The sequence below is a fragment of the Stegodyphus dumicola genome, chromosome X1, assembly GCF_044657685.1.
Source record: "Stegodyphus dumicola isolate Sdum_Otavi_A_Nest chromosome X1, ASM4465768v1".
Classification (NCBI taxonomy): Eukaryota; Metazoa; Arthropoda; class Arachnida; order Araneae; family Eresidae; genus Stegodyphus; species Stegodyphus dumicola.
In genome coordinates this window covers 171,875,145-171,895,713 of record NC_140780.1, presented here as the reverse complement: position 1 = coordinate 171,895,713, position 20,569 = coordinate 171,875,145, and the positions used below count along the sequence as shown (strand labels likewise).

The 20,569-nt window shown below is 33.1% G+C and overlaps 1 protein-coding gene across 1 annotated transcript in view; it reads left to right on the top strand.

The window, feature by feature from the left end:
* LOC118192042 (alpha-catulin-like) overlaps positions 1–20,569 on the top strand; it is a 146,284-nt gene that overhangs the window by 36,773 nt on the left and 88,942 nt on the right. The window contains exons 4-7 of the mRNA XM_085807804.1: positions 717–836; positions 1,059–1,148; positions 1,275–1,514; positions 12,827–13,030. Coding sequence (XP_085663930.1) covers positions 717–836; positions 1,059–1,148; positions 1,275–1,514; positions 12,827–13,030 — 654 coding nt within the window. The remainder of the gene's footprint in view (positions 1–716; positions 837–1,058; positions 1,149–1,274; positions 1,515–12,826; positions 13,031–20,569) is intronic.

The following is a 20,569-nucleotide window of genomic DNA, read 5'->3' as shown; positions in this document are numbered from 1 at the left end:
AGTTTCCTGCAAGCATGACGTCAAAATTTAATGACTTTTGCAATGTTTCAGAATTTTCATATTTATTTTATTTTTTATCATAAATTTTAGGCATATTTAATATCTTCTTTTATTCTGTTTGTTGCTCAGATAAATTCTTTAACACTTATTTTTAATTCTACTTTTAGACATTGAATTTTTGTAATTGAAATCTTGTTAAACTACTTTCATCCATGCTGCCTATATGCGATACCTCACTTAAAGGCATCCATATTAAGGCACATAGTCTGTGTAAAATGTACCTTATTAGTTAATTTCCTGTAGTAAAAATACTTTCATTATCAACTGTAATTTATAGATACTGTGTTTTGTATTTGAAATGTGACTATAAAGTTATTTTTTATATTCATATATAGTATTAAAAACTTGAGAAGTCTCATGTTTTTATAACCTAGTGAATCAGAATACGTAAAACTGTAGCAATGGATTTTTATTTTCAGAGTATTGCTTTTTTGTGCATATGTTATGTAATTAATTATTATGCATGTAATTTGCTTATTAAGTAATTTTAATCCATTAAATTTATTTGATGAAAGCTGATAATATTCTTTGTTGTTCCTTGCTGCTGTGTCTACTCTTGTATTTATTTGATAATCAGTTATAGCTTAATAGTATTTCTATGAAAAAATGTTGCAAAAGTCTTTCTCAAAATATTTTCAGTTAAAAATATTTTTTAGGTATCCATGAGTTTAAATCGTTTAGAAAATGCAAAGAATTTTACAGAATTTGTGAAGGCTTTTAGTCAATTTGGAACTGAAATGGTTGAACTTGCTCATTTAACTGGTGATCGACAAAATGTAAGTATGATATAATATTATCAGTTATTTAATTTTTAAACACATTTCTTTGCTGTTGCAATTGTGCTGGAAAATTTGAAATATTAAACAACCAAAAGTTGTGTGTGTTAATAAGAAATTTACAAAATTGTTCAGTATTTTTGTATATAATTCACATATGTTAAAATACTTTAGTTTCCTATTTATACATGAATATGTGCTTTGGCTTTTTTATTTTTGGAGGACATAAAAGATGAACGTAGGCGATCTCAGATGGCTGTAGCGAGACAAATCCTAGAAAGATCTACAATGATGCTTCTTACCTCTTCAAAGGTAACAGATGCCAGTAAGTTTTATACAAATAAAGAATAACAGACATGTTAAATATTAATGCTCTTATAAATTAGTATTTCGTTCGTGATGTTACTTGCTGTTAAAAACTGTATTACTTACTAATAGGTATGTTTTCGGCATCCAGACTGTGAATTTAGTAGAGAAAATAGAGATGCTGTGTTTCTTCAGATGCGTCAAGCGGTGGAATTAATACATTTTGTTGCTAAAGATGGACTGATCTCAGAAGCATCAAATAAATTTCAAAGTGTTCAGAATAATAGATCTCCAAATGCTCTCTCATTGTTACTGTGTACTGAAGAACTTGAATGCAGTTATTCTCTGTATAATTTAATCAAACATTTTGAGGTAAAGATTTAAAAATTTTATTTATGTTTTTAAAAACCAGTATTCTTTGATTAAGTGATTTCTGAGTATATGTCAGTTTAGATGCATTTAAAGTATTATTTTTTATTAATTTACTTATTTGGAATGATAGTTATCTGATACCTTCTGGAAATACATCTGTGACATAATGCCTAATATTTTTCCTTAACTAAAATCATGAATCAAATATAATCAAGCTTGTCCTCTGTGTTCATAGCTCACACTAATAAATGCTCAACAGAAAAACACGAGTGTAGAAGACAAAGAAATGTGAATGCAGAAAATATACCCACTTAAAGAAAAGTTTTACATTCGCAACACTGTCAAGTAATAAACTGTTAATGAAGCATTATATTTACTCAATAAATAATAGGTACTTTATGATTATCGGCACCTTCACCGAAAAGCTGCAAACTCATTGCTGACCTTGGAGACCATTTGTGAATGCCTTGGTGGCTTAATTTTTTTAATCAAGCTCATGTGTGAAAGGTGACAGCCATTTTTTAAATGACAGCAAATTGAGAATTCCATGCAAGAGCATGATGAATGAATTTTAAAAAGCAAGAATTCTTTTTTGAGAAATTCTTTGTGTTTTTTTTTCCCCGACATGTACGTAGTGATTTGTTTTCACTTTTAAAAAAATTGCACCAACTCAGCATCCATACAACTTTTGCATTACGTGCTTGCCAGAACAGGCATGTGCTTTGTGCTTACCTGAGTTGTCACATAACTGTTTTGGCAATATACTACTTTGCCTCATGAATCCTATCATGATTTTTCTCTAATAGTATGAAATAGTATGCAAATTTTGAACATTAATAATTTAGTACTTTCTGATTATCTGCTATGTTGTGAAAAAGCCTAAAAAAGTATTGATAGGGTAGTGCATCATGTTACCAAAAAGTGTTTATATAACAACCCAGGTATGCATGTAGCATCTCCAAAATGGCTGTCCAATTTGGACATTTTTGCTAGTATGAGTACAGATTATGATATCTCTTTTTGGGAATTTCTATGTTTTAGCATAGCAGTTGTCAGCATACTGCAGTATTCATCATCTTTGGCAAAATCTCAGGCTTAATTCCCCCCCCCACATGCATAGGGCATAATATGGCTCACTTAATTCACTTACTTGTGGAAAATATTTCAGCATAATGTGTTGAAAAAGGAAAATTCTTTTTCCCGTTTCACTTTTGAAGAGTGCCTTTACAGCTGATCTTGCCCAAATTTTAAATAAATGTGAAACAAATATTGCCATCTGTTGACAAAACAGTAAATTGCACTGCATTTGATAAAGGAAAACAAACTTATTTTTGGCTTCATGGAATAGAAACATTGATTCAAGTCAGTTTGGGCATTCCCAATTCGGTGAGGTTGGATTCCCCATACTGGACTTGGGTGACACTAAGGTGTTAATGGGATCATACACCTCTTTTTTCCCTTCTGATTTTAGGATCTTGGTGTCTAAGTTGTGCACAATGTGGAGTTCAAGGTCTCTGAATTTTTTAGTGAAAACAAATCATTATGTGCATGAAGAGAACAGCAGTACAAAAACACTGAGAAATGTGCATCTCTTGTATGGAAAAAGCAGAATGTAAAAGAACAGCCAGCACTGGATGCATCATTGAAATAGGCATAGATATCCTAACCATTGAAATAGGCATAGATACCCTAACAGATGCTTCTCTCTAAAGTCGCTAATGAGTTTGTGATTTTTCTTTGGAGGTGCAGATAATCAGGAATTGCCGTAATTGTGATAATGTGAATGAATTTTTATTTCAAGTAGCATTTGTAGCTATTAAAGTAAGGTAATATTTTTGTATTGAACTAAAATGTGTTTTTAATATTGGAAAAAAAAACATTAACTACACCAAGGAGAAAAAAACATTAACTAACCAGGTACTGGGCTCATGACTTAAGCTTTAATTATAAATTCTCTTTCATTTAACTTCAATATGTCTTGTTGCTCCAAGTACATTAATGGCAACTTCAAGCATGTGAACACTAACATGAAAGAGTACTGTTGCACAAATTTTATGATGTATAATTATTTTATAGCCTCAAAATAATTTGATGTCTTATTTTTGAATAATGCTTTCGTTTCAGATATGACAGACATGTCTAATAAGTTATTCAAAAATCTGCTTTATATAGTTTTTGGTTCACATTGGACTCAAAAGAGGACCCTAGATTTGGTTCACATTGGACTCAAAAGAGGACCCATTACAATCCGTATTTTGCAGCTCGTAAATGTATTGATGAAATCATGGATTACCTCTTTAAACTGGTTAAGGAATATTCCCTGACAGTTTTCAATAATAATTATATTTTTTCAGTTCTTAAAAGTATTTTAAATACTCTTCTGGCCATTAAAATTGCAACACCATGAAGGAAAGCAAATACAGAAAAGAAATTTATTGTACATAAGCAGTATGGCATGAAGATAAAATTATTAAATTTGTAAACTGTTTGGGGGTTTACAGGGGTGTGAAATTAGTAGAAACAGCTGTTATCCCTGGCAGCTAAAATGGCCCTTACCCGGTTAGGCATGGAGAAAAATTGGGCTTGGATGACAGAAACTGGCAACTCATTCCATGCTGCTTCAAGTCTATGCCACACTTCAACCTTATTAGCTGGAGAAGAGTGGCATGCCAGTCTGATAGCAACCCATGACCAGATGTTTTCAATGGGTGACAAATCTGGAGACAGTGCTGGCCAGGGCATCAATCAAACCCAAACAAGATTGTAAGGTCTATTTTTATTTTTAGACCAGGTGGATCGGGTCGTATTCCTCTCATTTGTAACCCTGTCTATCAAGGAAGGTCAGAACACGATGTGCAACATGTGGTCTTGCATTACCTTGTAGGAAAATGGCATTTGGCTGGCCTCGAAGATAGGGCACAACCACTGAATGTCGGAAATGTACCGATCTGCATTCAAATTACCGTCGATCCGAACTAGAGATACACGTGTTGTGCACCCAATGGCTGCCCAAACTATACACCAGATGCATGGCCCCTATGCTGATATCGACTGCAAGCAGGCAACGTATGGTCTCCTTGGAGCCTCCAGACACATATACGCCCATCAGGATACTGTACAAAGAACCAGGACTCATTTGAAAAGACTACGTTGTGTCACTCCTGTATCCAGCTTTGTCGTTATGTGCACCAGAGTCGTCATCTCTCTCTATGCTGCATTGCCAAGGAAGTCGAAGTAATGGTCCTTGTATTGATAGTCCATGCAGCTGCAAATGTCAACACACTGTATGAGCGGATTCTAGGTTTAGGGCAAACATACCCATTTTCTGACTAATGGTCCGTGATGTGGTTGTATGGTTTTGCAGGGCTGACCTCACAATGTGTCCTGTTGACGTTAGTCATAGGAGTGTGTTGAGATCATTCAGTAAGAGCCATGCCATTCAGTATAACCCTCAGCAACCTATTGATTCCATATCCACATGACAGTGATTGAATGTTGACCAATGCGACAGGTGATATCACAGAATAATAATCTACACTCTCCATTAGGCAATGATCCTGCCTCTATTGCATTCCAACACTTGCTGATAAGCATTTCTTATTATTATTTGAGACATAACATGATATTCTGAGCAAACTCTGACCTTACAAAGTCCTTTGTGTCCAAAATCCACTACACAACTTTTCTTTTATGCAGATCTTCAGATGTCGTTTCTCCCTCCTGCATTGTTTAAAATGGTCTGAAATACTAATCATTTGCATATCCCAACCTCTGCTTCCTTTTGTGTGATTTTGGCATTCTAAGAAAATTGAGTTCTCCACTGACTACAAAATACAGTCAGTCGTCCTGCATTTAGGAGCAAGTAACATGAAAGCTACCGATATTCATTGCCAGATAATGTGAAATCACAGTAAAGTATGGAAATGAGTGAGATTGTTCAAGGAAGGGTGGAAAACATCCAAGAAAAATTACATTCTGGTCAACTATCTGAAATAGTTAATGATTTGTAAAAAGAGTTGAGACTCTTATTCATGCAAAAAAGGAGATATGAACTAATAGCATAGAGAAATGAAGAAATACGTGAATAACTGGCTTTCATCATAGATGGTAAATTCTATGCAGAGGGAATCCGAAATCCCATTAATTTTTGCTTTTATTGCAAAATGGATCTTACTTAAAAAATAACTCTCATAATTCAAGAGTTAGATTAAGTTAAAAAACTAGACATGGGTTTTCCAACTGTAATTGCAGTTGATAATTTAGACTATATTCTGTTAAAAACTTTAAAAAATAATAATAAATAAATTTAATAAATCCAAAAGTTTTCAGATTTTAAATTGCATCCAAAGGGGTGTTTTTTTAATGTTCTGTGTGTTATCTTTATTAAATATCATGTTCTTTGCACTTATACCATAAAATTCAGTTCAACAGCAATGTCACAAAATAATTTTAAAATAAGCATATCTTTAGAATTTCCAATACACAGTTCTGCTCGCCAGAGATAAAAAGGTTTCCTCCCCCGCCCCTAGTGATGGGCAACTTCGGTACTTTCTTGTGCCCGTTACTCTCGTACCGGGTACAGAAAAGTACCGGTACAAAATACCCGTTACTCAAGTAACCGTTACTTTGAAAAGTACCGAAAACCGATTTCAAGTACCGAGTACCCAAGTAACGATTTGGAGTACCGAAGTAACGAAATACCAGAGTAATGTTTTGCTGTACCAGAGTACCCTAGTAACGGTTTGCTGTACCGGAGTACCCTAGTAACGATTTGGAGTACCGAAGTGCCCTAGTAACGATTTGGAGTACCGAAGTGCCCTAGTAACGATTTGGAGTACCGAAATACACAGCTAGCGATTTTGCGCACTGAAGGAACTCTGCCATGTCACCACGTGTTTGATTTTATCTGTACGGAGTAAGATTTTGAATATCAGAAAACATGTCAACTGCAGAAGTGTCTGAGGAGCAGGAGAGCGCGGCGAGTTGTTTCTGGTGTTGGGTTTGTGTAGATTGTCTTTGATGGCCAGTGGGAGTTGGGAGGATTGGCACAGGAAGTGGATGGATGGAAAAATTTTCGCTTTCGGTTGTGTCTTGTGTGCAGGTGCAGCAAAATCGATGGGTGCTCTATCAGTTTCGTGAAAGAGGTCGTCCATAAATGGTGTCACGCTTGGAGGGGGGTTAGTGAAATTGTGACAGTTTGTGACAAGATGGGAGGTATCATATTTTGATTAAAATTAAAATGTTTAAAATCAGCAGATTGAATTTTGAAGTTATTTTAAAATTACCAAATTTTGAAGGTATTTCCTTAATTGGGGCGAAAGCAACTTTCATGTGAATTTTTTTTTTTTTTTTTTTTTTTTTTTTTTTTTTTTTTTACTTACATTCCTTTCTTTCCAAAAAAAAAGGGCATTCAGAGTAGGTTTTGAGAATAGGGTAGCATCAGAAATTGTAATTTTATTGCTATTGTGTATTAATTATGTTTTTGCTGTAAACTTTTCTCTTATTTCATGCAAAATAAGTACACGAATCATTATTATTGTTATATTTACAGATGTCATTAAAACATATAATTTAAATTTAAAAATAAAGTCTGAAATATGATCTATAACATAGTTTTTGAACGTTTTTGCACGTTTTTGAACTGCAAGTATAAGTTTACGTAATATTGTGTGACATGTGACAAAGGGGGAGGGGGGTATGTTGAAGTGTGACACTTTGTGACAAAGAGGGGGGAGGGGTGTCCAAAATGTAAGTGTGACATCATTTATGGACAGCCCCAAATGAGCATTGAAAAACGTCGGAAGATTTTCTTTGTATGATATTGAAGGAAGGGAGAGTACACTATGTTTTTTCAGCTGTGTTGTGTTGTGTTGTTGGAGGAAAACAAAGGGAAAAAAAATCGGAAAATAGAAATTTTGATGCAACTTTATACTATGAGTAAAAATGTTGCAATAAATTTAAAATAGAAAATTAACTATAACTAGCTGTGTAGCTACCCAATATGATGTAGTTTCCTAAGTAAATATCAGAAATTTAATGATCAATCTGTTTTAACATGATATTTTTTATTTATACGGATAAATAACATACCACAGAAGTCGTTTAATACCTACAATTCGGTAGTAAAGGGCATAGGGCTGCGTAGGGTCTAGACATTAAAATAATCACAAACCTTTATCCCACTTATAGATAAGATAATGACCTTCAGTAACACTGCGAAATAAAACTTATTCAAGCTACCAAATTTTAAGAAAGATAAATCTCTTATTCTCTACTCTCCCCTATATATATTAAAAATTCTGAATAAAAAAAGTAAGATAATTTAAACATTAAATATAACATAAATGACCTTGTGTGTTTAATTGTACAATACTGGCATAAAATAAAATTTACACATTTATTCATATACACATGGTTGAAGAGCTTTTCCACAAAAAAGTTTATACTGTTCCTTTTTAAATTACATTTAGGTTTATTTTGAGTTAAATTTGTACTTTTGGAGATTTGGCACCGTACAATAAACAACAAAATGATTAGAAATATTTTTAAAAACTAAAAATATGATTTTAAAAATGCATTAACATATATATTTGATTTAAACATTTTGAATTACCAAAAGCACTAGAAAATGAGGTATGTTTTGAAAAGTGAGATAATGTAATATATTTGGATGTACTGCAGTAATAAGTAAATTTCAGCAAAATGGTTAAAAATATTTTTAAAAACGCACAATATGATTTTAAAAGGCACATTCAATATAACAATTTTGAATTGAAGATTATCAAAAAACACTAGAAAATAAGATAGCAAAGGGTTTAAAACTGTGAGAGCGCAATACCTGGATGCAGTAATTGCTGTAAACACAAAAATGCAACAGAATGGTAAAAAATATTTTTAAAACTCAAATTACAGCCAAAGCGACACAAGAATTTTGAGTGAAAGATTATTAAAAACACTAGGAAATAAGGCAGCATGTCTTTAAAACTACGAGAACGTAATATCTAGATGCTGTAACAGCAAAAAGCAACAAAAATATTTGTAAAATCGCATTATATGAATTCAATAAGTACATTCGATATAAAAATTTAAATTAAACGTGATTTAAACACTAGAAAATAAGATAGCATGCTTTCAACTATACGAGAACTTAACATATGTGAGTACAGCTAAGTAAATAATAGAACTGTAGAACTTATTATTATATTAATGATCTGAATACAATTTCAAAATAATATTTTTTTTAAGAAATTGACATTTGAATGAAGTAATATTTCATTTAATTAAAATAAATAAAACTTTGATAGGCTGTGCAAAACGTTATAAAAGTATCAAATTTTTTAACTTTTAGGAAATTTTAGGCATTTAATTCCTTCTATTTCTTTTTATAAAGACCACTTAAAATATGTATCGAAAAATTAAGCATAAAAAAATTGACTCCCAGAAACAGTTTTGAAAATAATGCAGCGAAAATAAACATTTTAAGCTGAACTTAGGTTGGAATTTTAAGAAGGTCAACAAATGATTAAATATTATAATTGTAATGTAAGAAAATTAGTTGTTTCAACTTTTGTCCACTCAAACAGTTTCGCCGATCATTCAGTATTAATCCAGCTTTAGAGAACACTCTTTCGCATGGCACTGAAGTAGCCACAAGGCCTAATTTTTTCCATGATAATTCATACAAATTAGGAAATACATTTTTATTCTTTTCCCACCACTCCAGTGGATCAGATTTCTGGAAAGAATGGGCTCTTGCAGGTATCTTTTCACTTCTGCTGCGGGAGCTGATGAAGTTCGAGAGTCTTTAACTTTACTCTCAAACTTGAACCAAACCGATGATTCATCTATCTCTTCATCATCCTCTTCCACATCCTCAATAAGATTATGGGTAGTTTGTGCAACTACCGATGACTCACAGATAATATCACTTTGAATTTTTTTGGTGACATCACATTTGAGCCCCAATTTTTTTATTCAGGGGCCAAGAGAAGCAGCTTGAGCAATGTCTTCTCTTGCATCGATAGTTGTAAATCCCAATTCACGTTGTAGTACTAGTACCACATTTTGTACTTGTTCATTAACACTTTTACTAAGCAGATTTTCACAGATCTTTTGAAGTCCGCCGATTAACACAGGCGCCAAGTATTTTTCCGAACTCAACTCGCAGATCACCTTTTCAAAGGTTTCAAAACGTCACAAAGATGTTGGAAACTTTCCCATTCTGGCACATCAAGAGCCTCTGGGGGGTCGTTCATGAAACCCATTGTAGAACGAATAGCGTCTTTCAGTTTGAGGAAACGTTTTACCACATAAAATGTTCTGTTCCAACGAGTCTTCACATGTAAGATGACTTTTAAGTCTTTTCTCTCCTCGCTAGAGCACAGATATTTTCGCAAATTTTTTGCAGTGGTATTACTTCTCCTGTAAACTATCACAATATCCCTAATTTTCGTTAGAAGGTCGTTAACCTCGTTTAGAGAATTTGTGACAATGCATCCTAAATGTTTTAACTTAGTTCGCTGTCGACAGCCTTAATCATATTTTTGGCATTGTCAGTCACTATTAAAGACACTTTTTCCATCGGAAAATATGGTTGGAAAATGTGTATGATATTTCTGCAATATATTTGGCTGAATGACGTTCATCAAAAATTGAGCAGTCAATCAGTACAGTTTTCCTTTGCATGTGTTCATCAATAAAATGGCCTGTCACAGCCATGTAACTTTCAGCCTTTTGGTTGCTCTAGCAGTCTACAGTCAAACAGATAGTTTGTACAGCACTAGAAACCGTTTTCCGTGAAGGTAAAGAATAGGTTGGATTCAAAGCCTTTGAGTATTCTCGGAATCCCTCATCTTCTACGATACTTATTGGTTGTAAATTCTTATATACCATTTTGATCAGTGCAAGATTGATTACTTTTATGTACATCCATCGTATTTCTCTGGACAAACTGCATAATGCTGGACTGGGATTTTTGTGAAAATACACCAACAATATCACAAGCACTGTTGTCTACCGTAAGTTGTGTAGTCTGCTGGGATGTGCATGGTTGTCCACCATCTGCAGGGCTAGTGACGACAGAATGGGCTGGAGCGGCATCAATATCATCAACATCTTGATTCGGCAAAGCGCGTTTCTCATGGAGATTTACACAAGGATGCTTCCTTTGCAAATGTTTTTTTAAATTTCCTGTTGAACCACCTTTGATGGATAAAAGGTCTTTACAAATGTCACACATAACTTTTTCGTCTTCATTAGTATAGAAAAAGTGCTGCCAAACCAAGCTGAATTTCCTTTTTTTACTAGACATTTTGCAATTCAATTTTTTTTTTTTTTTTCCCCTGAGGCGTAAGAAACTGATAGAGACTAAGTAATTCTATAACGTACCGATACTCACCAGTGCGAGACAAGAATGAATCTTATGGGAAAAGTGACGAAGTTGGGAGATGGTCATCAGCATCGTCAGATAAGCATAAAAAAATTCTATTAACGACTTCCGCTGTTCACTCCAGCTGCAAATTCTAAAATCAGCACTACGCTGTGAAAAGGGTAAGGGTAATATTGGGTAATGATTCTATTAATCGGGCATGAAAGAGCAAAAAATGCAAAGGAAAAAAGGGAGGGACATGTATGTTTACATAAACATGCCCGGATAATTTCCGGTGTTCCATTCGATAGTCCCCCCCCCTCAAATAAGCTCCAGAGGAAGTAAAAAAAAAAAAGATTCGGTCTGCCAGGTCAAAGTTCACCTCTCTTCCTATCGGAGGAGCGTCGTCATGTCCTGGAGGGGTAAAGCAGGCGTTGACAATTCTGCATTAGACACGTGACCTGGGTTTAGTTTTTGGCGAGATGAAAATCTGTTTTTAGAAGGGGGAAGAATTATCATAAGTGGGTCAGTTATCTTTGTTCTTTCATTAGAAAAGTTTAAAATTGTGTCTGTATTTTATGTTGATTGGCTTAGTGATCCACTAGATGCTGTGACATTTTCTGAAGTAGGTACAGCGGGATAAAAAAAGGATCATATTTATTTAAAAAGGATCGTATGATTTACGTTGCCCTATTTAAGCAAGCAAACGAAAAATATTTTTCATGATTTATGCTAAAAATATGTTGAGGAAAAGGAAGTAATCTAGTTGGTAGTTGATTCCATTCACCAGTCCAACAACAGCAACTTACCAAATCAATCATTTCAGATCCACGCAGTTTTTCTCCTACAAACGATGAAAAATTAAAACATGCACAATTCGGATTGCAAATCATCTAGCGTCCCCTCCCTTTCCCTCCTGACTATACCGACTCCAATCACAAGCGAGCAATGCCGGCGACAGTGACTCCAACTGCTACTATCCCCCCCACACACACACACACAACGAACGGCCTTTCGAAAAATTTCCAGTATTTCACACTCGTCCTCCCGTGCACACAAAGGACGAAAGGAATGGAAGTTTCCCCCTTCCACATTTGCCATTCCATGCCCTATTTCAAGGTCATTCATGGACACAAAGAGCGCATATCACCATTTCGCAAATACGACCAGATACTACTGTCCTCGTACCAAAACCGAAGTGAGCTGAACTCTTATCAATCCTCCAGTAACGAATACTCGTTACAAAGTAGCGAATACCGAAAAGCACCTGTTTCGGTACAGAAGTAACGAATACCGAAAAGCACCCGTTTCGGTACAGAAGTAACGAATACCGAAAAGCACCCGTTTCGGTACAGAAGTAACGAATACCGAAAAGTACCCGTTTCGGTACAGAAGTAACGAATACCAAAAAGTACCATTTTCGGTACTGAAGTAACGGGGCCATATACAGCACACAGTTAACAATGAATGCATGCCAGTAACAGAATTTTCACCCAGAGAAATCTCATCACTTGTAACGGGTACTTGGATGTACATTAGCTGGGATTTTTGATGCAGCACACATTTTGAGATGTAATAACTAGCAGATGCACAGCAGTATGAAGCTCTCATTAGCACAGCTGGAAGCCTGCTGAATTGCAGAGTGAGTGATGTAACAAAGATAATGCTCTAACCATGCTACAATGATGGTTACCTTCTAAATTACCCTGGTATGTGAGCTTATATGTAGTCACTCAGTGTTCTAAATTGATATTTCTAATGAATTGGTATGTTTCTGCACATATTATTGTAGATAATGTAGTTTATTTCTTTTCCCATATTGATATAATTGATATAGAATTTTAAAATTGCAATTAATTCTAGTTTGTTTTCCAGGATTTCCTAACTCTTGATCCCTATATATATATATATATATATATATATATATTTTAAAATTCTTTTGCAGGATATTGTTGAAATAACTCGCATGACTCTTATTGGAGCACCATACAGAGAAAGACTTACAAGTACTTTAGACACTATCATTGAAAAAACTCAAGATTTCACTGATTCAGCATATACTTCACATGCTCATCGTGAGAAAATTTTGCTGTTATGTGATCGTGCTAGATTAGAACTTAACCAACTACTTAGAGTGGGTGTAAATTTGGTTAGTTAACTTCATTTATTTTTTAGTCATCATCATATAGGTGTATATACAGTAGGTAAAAAATGTTTCCATGCCCCTTTACTGTACATGTAGAGTACTACACTGATCATTAAAATTAAAGGAGAATGAGAAAAAATATGCTAAGTTAATATTGCAACCTATGCCCATATTATTTATGTTAATTAAACAGAAATGAACACAAAACTGCACTTCCACATATATATTAGCACTAGAGATATGCAAATTTGCTTTTTGATAATGTGGTGTGCAAAGGACGCATGTTGGAATTCCAGTCTGTGGTGTTGTTTAAAGTAACGTGGTTTCTGAGAGTGATCAATTTTCAGTAGTTATGCCTCAAAGGCACAATTTAAGTGAAGGTCAAAAGTGGTGAATAATTGGTAAAATTGAGGGAGGTCAAACGCAAATGGAAGTTGCCAAGATTTGAATATCCCTCAAAGTGTCATATCAAGAGTTTGGAGCTGCTTTTAAAGCACTGGATCGGTTGATAGACATACTGGTTAAGGACGATGAAGAGCAGCTGCTCAGATATATGTAGGCATTGGAGCTCCAAGTTACACTATTTAGGGGTGCTGTTGGCCCAGAGTTTTTGCTAATAATTGACAATGCCTAGCCTTGTCGAGCATATGTGGTGTCAGAATACTTAAAAACAGAAGATATCACTTGAATGGATTGCCCACTTTACTAATCAGACTTCAACTTGTTTTAGCATGTGTGGGATGCCATAGGATGTCGAATTTCAGCATGCCAAATTTGTCCCCAGACACTTGAGGGGCTGAAAAGTGCACTTTTAGAAGAGTGGCATGCAATTCTACTAGGCTTGATAAACACTATGGTAAAGTCTATGAAATACAGATGTATACATCTCTCTCTAAGGTGACCTATTTTTTCCATGGTTTTCCAGTTTCCATAACTTTGGTTTTAATATTGATATTTTGTGAATAATCAGCTGCCAAACATTGTAATTTATGTTAACTAATGCTTTTGTACAAATTTCTATTAATAATTTTTCATTAAGTATCAGTTAAGATTTACTTCTGTCATTATCCTTTAATTTTGACGAGCAGTGTATATTGTGGCAAAATTATCCAGAATCCATGAAAGTGTGTACAGTAAAAGTTAATGAAAGTAATTCAATAGCTATTCATATATTGGGTTGTTTGGAAAGTAATTTCGTTTTTTTGGGGGGAATATGAAAGACAATTTTCGTATAATGAATAAATATTTTATTAAATTATATAGTGGCCATTCTGGTCCAACACCTTTTGCCATCTTTCTGGCAGTAACATGATTCCCCGCTCATAAAAGTTTTGGTCCTTGCTGGCAAAAAACTGATTCAGGTGGTTTTTGACTTCTTCATTTGAGGTAAAGGTTTTACCATCCAAAAAATTTTGCAGAGACCGGAACAAATAATAATCGGAAGGCACCAGATCTGGAGAATATGGTGGGTGTTGCAGTATGTCCCATTCAAGCTGTAAAAGCTTTTGGCGAGTGATGAAACTTGTATGAGGTCTCGCATTATCCTGGTGGAACCCTTCCTGTTGGTTAATTCTGGCCTCTTCTGTTTAAGTGCATCATTCAATTTGTCCAGCTGATGACAATAAGACTTCCGAATTAATAGTTGTATTGTCCAGTAAAAGCTAAAAAAAAAAAAAAAAAAAAAGATTCCTTTGAAATCCCACCAAACGGACAGCATGACCTTTTTTTGGTGAATGTGGGCTTTTGAAATGGTTTGAGCCGGTTCATCTTTTCTGCTCCATGACCTCTTGCGTTTCACATTGTTGTATATGACCCATTTTTCGTCCCCAGTAATAATCCGCTTCAAAAATGGATCATTTTCCTGACGTTTGAGGAGCAAATCACACACGTCAACGCGGCGACACAAATTTCGCTCCGTAAGAACATGGGACACCCACACATCGAGCTTCGAGGTTAAGCCCAGGCCTTTCAAGTGGCCATAAACAGTCGAATTCGACAAATTTAACCTCTCACCGATCTCTCGTGTGGTTATTCGCCGATTTGCATCAACTAATGCCTTTATCGCATCTTTGTCAGCTTCGACCGGCCTTCCAGACCGTGGTGCATCTTCGACATCAAAATTGCCGGATCGAAACTTTGCAAACCAGTTCTGGCACTGGCGTACTGTTAACACGCCTTCTCCATACACATCCGTCAATTTTTTTCTCGCGTGGACAGCATTTTTACCTTTTCTGAAGTAAAAAAGTAAAATATGACGAAAATGCTGCTTATTGCTCTCCATATTTAAAAGGGCACCAACCAAAAACTACTGCATAGAATTAATAGAACTTTTTCACACACAAGCCTTGTAATATCAGCTCTCAAGACATATAATGGTTATGCGGCTTAAGTGTGAAGTTGGTTTCAAAAAAATGTAATTAAGTCCTCTGACGGGATAAAACGAAATTACTTTCCAAACAACCCAATAGTTCAAAGCACATAAGTTACAAAATTGAGCATTGATCTGTTAAACATAAAATTAATGAATTATAGGGCAGGAAAATTTTTTCTGCAATACTAAAGTTGTTTCAAAATGATGTCGCAAAAGAATCATTCAGAATTTTCCTCCTAATGATCTAATCTCTTTTTGATTATATTTATTAAGCATTCATTTATTACTTTATTAAGCATTTCTGGCTTGATTTCATCTAGTTTATGCTGTGATTTTTTTTGGGGGGTAGGGATGCCAAATCTTCGTAATTTTAGTTTTCAACTTTATGTTCTTAGCAATCTGTGTGTGTGAATTTCTTTCCATTTTCTATAGGATTCAAATTATGAAATTGTGGAATATACACCCTATCCGCAAAGTTTATAACCCATCTTTTATTTTCACGACTGTTTGTCGTAAACACAGAGTAAAAGGCCTAACTGTGCATTCAACTAACCAGAATATTGTGTTATTTTAGAAAAAAATTTTCCCATGAAAAATTTAGTAAGTGAGAGGTTTGTAATACCATTATAAAAATTATAATATTTTTAACACTTTTACATTGTCACCAAACAGTGTAATTTAATGCCAGTAACAGAGAAGCATGACATCGCAACTCAATCATAAGAAGTTAATTTTGGTTTAATGTAAATTCAATTAATTCTTGTTGAGCTTGTTTGTTTTGCAAAGCAGGATTAAATTATATTTTTTCCTCACATTTTGAAAAAGTGATTTGTGTTTGGGACTCCAATGAAGTAGATTAATTTTCCAAGTTACAGTATCTGAGCATCAAAGCCTCAGTATGCAACTTCGAAAATGGATAAACAATCATGATGTAATGTCAAAAATTATGATAGGAAATTTAAATGTTTTATATGTTGTATGTGTAATTTGTATCTTTATTATCTATCTAAATAATATATTTAAACTTTTGCCAGAATTATTAGCAACATCTCTGCATGTTTCATGTTCAGCGGGATTTTATAATCAGATCAGGCCTGTGAAATGCATCAGCTTTTATAAGACTGAAATGTATTTCTTTTTCAAAGTCTGATAGGTATCGATATTCAAGTTGATAACAAATAAGGTGATTGCTTTTATAATTTTAGAGCAGAAAAATTTCCTGCTAATTGGGCTTTTCTAATGTGGATTTTGTTTCTAAGGCACTTGATTATCCAGAATTTTCACAGTATTTTTGGCATTTCCCGAGATTTTACTCTGCTTCCAATTACAAATATGTTTTAAATAATGCAAATACTTATCTTTGAGCATTTTAAAATTTAAAGTAAAAGTCTGATTCCTGTATGACAAAAATTGACCAAGATATTTGGTATTAAAAGTTGGGGGACATATTTAGGGTATTACACAAATTGAAGAGTGGCATGTTTGCATGTGCATTTATAAAAAGTAATATCAGTTTAGAAAAACGGTTTCTAACGTGAAGAGATTAAGCAACAAATTCTTCACTTCAGAAAGTGCATGAAAGGGACTAAAGCAGATTATTGTGAAAAGTGTTGATCAATATAAAATTTTTCAACAAATAAATAACTCAATTTTCAGACAGGAAAATTTTAAAAACTGGGAATTTAAATGTTATTGCTAATTGATTCACTAAAATTAATTAAAATTAAACTATTAAAGAATTTTAATTAATTAAACTAAATTAATAGAGAGGAGTTTAAAATTAGAATTAATTAAAAAGAAAACAAAACTATTAGAATTTGAAAGTTGTATTTAAAATTTATAATAAAAAAAGAGAAACAAACCAGGTAATTAGCGCTAAAGCTGCTAACTACAAACAAAATTGTTTCAAAAGAATAAATTGAATTTAAATACAAATTTAATTAAATCTTTGCGCCATTGCTGCAAGGAATTAAATTTAAATTTTAACAAACATGTATATATGTAAAAAGCAAATTTAAAGTTAAAATAATTTTAAAAATTTAAAAAAATAAAATAAAATAAATTTAAAGTTAAAATAATTTAAAAGTGTGCAAACATATAAAAGATTTAATTTTCGAACTAATCTACAATGTCATTTAAATTCAGATAGCGTAAGTAAATCAAGTGCAAAACCAAACCATGAAAATAAATTCACCAATTTCACAAATTAAAATCAATCTTTTTTTTTTTTTTTTTTTTTTTTTTTTTTTTTTAATGCATAAGTGAATGACTGATGAGCAGGCAGGAGACAGACTTATCAAGGGGAAGTTGCCTCCAAACCTAACTCTACAATCATTCAATTCATGTTTCGTCATTCATGCAGGCAAGGGTAAAAGTCAAAACCAAAAGTAAATACATAGTAAAGAATGTCCAAAAATAAATACCAATAAAGTGTTAACTTGAGAAATTAGCAATTAAAATAAAGGTCTAAAAGGAAAATACCAATAATGAAGTATTTTGAGAATTAAGCAATGTAAAGTCTAGTATTAAATTTAATTTAAAAAAAAAGTTTAAAAAAATTTTTTTAGAAACCCTTGTCTACAGAAACCTCCCCGACGAGAATATGCATATCAATCAGAAAGAAACTAAAAAGGAACTAGACATAATTTATGTAAATTAATAAGAAACTAAAAAGAACTAATTTATAAAAAAACAAATAAATACTTAAAAATATAATTACATATTTAGAAAATACTTAAATACTACATAAAAAATACTTAAAAGCAAGTAAATAGTAAGTTTTCTAACTTACCTACCATGTAACGTTGTGGTCTGTAAAAGTATCTAAGTGATGCCTGTTCTGCAAATTATATAGATGGTGCTTATGTAAGTAAACTTCAGTGCCAAGCTGCTATCTTTGTTTTATTAATAATTTTGTAAACTTTAATATTAAAATATTTAAATAATATAAATCTAGAAAAAAATCAAAGAATATCCTAAAAGTATGTAATTCAAGTTTTAATTTTAACTGACCAACTATTTATGGTAGGGAGTTTAGTAGCTGAGCCAATCAAGAGATGTAAGTTTGCTCTGCAAATATAAAAAAAAGTACTCTAATTGAAGTAAAGTAGAGTTAAATGGTTATTGTGAATTAATAAATGTAAACTGTTTGTAATGTTAAATGTGTAATTTTAAATGTGACAGGCAATTTAGCAATAGTTCAAAACCAACTTTTAAGAAATTTAATGGAAAAAGGTACCAAATTTAAACCACTACTAAAAATTAACAAACATCACAGTTTTAAAAGTTTCGAAAAAATCTAGACGAATTTATCGTTAAAACTAGTTACAAATTAAATACAGTCAAAAGTCGTTAATTCGGACACCTATAATCCGGAATGATTTATAATCCGGACCTGAAAGCTACAAACTTTCTGCGCATGCATCTCGTTGACGCATGCGCATAAGACCTTTACGGCTGCGAATATGCGTGTGCGCATGCGCATAATGCGTTTAATGTATAACAGACGGTATAAGCTAAGCTAAAATTATCTAATTCAGTTAATGTTGCAGATTGCGTTGTTCCTTATTCTTCGAATTGGATACGGCATATTATTTTTTGCAGACTGTTAGAGCAATTTTATAAAGTAAGCTTGAACTTTCGATTATGTCAAATAGAATTTCCGATATATATTTACTAATATGTAAAGGATCTACAAAGCGAAAGTATGTTTCGAAGTCCATTAAACAAAAAGTGGAATTGCTGCAAAAAAATGGATAAAGGCATATCCTTCGTTTCCATAACCATTCCGAAATCTGTTTATCAATTTCACGCTGCTCTGCGGCGGTGGGGGGGGAGAGAAACGCCGCGGCGCGCAATGAATTGGAAGTTGATCTGTCAGCACTATCCTTATGTTCAGGGCAGATGTTTTTATTTTATTTGGCTTATAATTCCTTACTAAATGTAGTATTTCATCTCGAAGAACTCCGTCTTTGATATGATTTAAATGAACTTCCTCATCATTATAATTCGCTTCCAAGAGTGAAGAAAGTGACACAGAGGTTATTGAAAACGAAAAAATTTTGATTGACAAATTAGTTGGTATTCTCGACACAGTAATTATAGGACTTGAACAGCGGAACTTTTGTAACTGAAGAAGAAATTATGTCTGTTTATAGAATTAAAGAGAAAGTATTAGCACATAAAACGAAGCAACTTAAACAACTTACATTGAAAGAAATGTTTAATAAACAAATAAATATTAAGCTTTTTTTTTTATAAATTTTGATACCCTTTAGATCATAATTGTTCTTTATTTCATAAATTATGGTTTCATATTTTTAGTTTTATAATTTCTGCATGCCATCTTAACAAATTTAAAGTGATGATCTATAATCCGGAATCACCGAAGTCCCGATGAGTCCGGATTAACGACTTTTGACTGTATTCCAAATTCTACCTTTATGGCTTGGAAACATGAAGTATTAGAAGAATTCAAGCAAAGAATTCGAAGGATTGAATTTAATAGCGATTTAACGTGGAACATTCTCATTCCTCTATTGGAAGATTTGAAACAAAAGTTCGTAATAACCAAAATTAACAAAGCCAATAATAATTTTAGCATAATATGAAAATTTTTTGTCTCATTAATTAATACTGAACTGAATAATGCCATTACTTACAAACTCACCAATATACAAGAAAATGTTATTGCAAAAAAGCTAAAAGCATATTTTAAGAAACTGCAAATTTCACAACCATCTAACTACAGTAGATTAACAAATCTATATGCTCTCCTAAAATTTCATAAATCACCACTCAAATTTAGATTTATTACTAATGGTACAAATAATTATAAAAAGAATATAGATTATATATTTGGAATTAAACTTTAAAAAAATCCAACAACTCGTTAACAAACAACACAACTATAGTTGGATTATTTACAATAATGCTCCAGTTCTCAACAGATTTAAAAGTTTAGAAATCAAGAACATTAACTGCTATGACTTTGAAAACCTTTATACTTCTCTACCATTAGAAGAAATTTTTACTAGTTTAATGCAACTCCCACAACTTTTTCCTGACATACTTGACATCCTTTGCATTGAAAGATGGAATACTTTTCTGAATTGTGCATTATTTAATAAGTACATTAAATTCAGTAATAAAATCTTTCAGCAAGTGAGAGG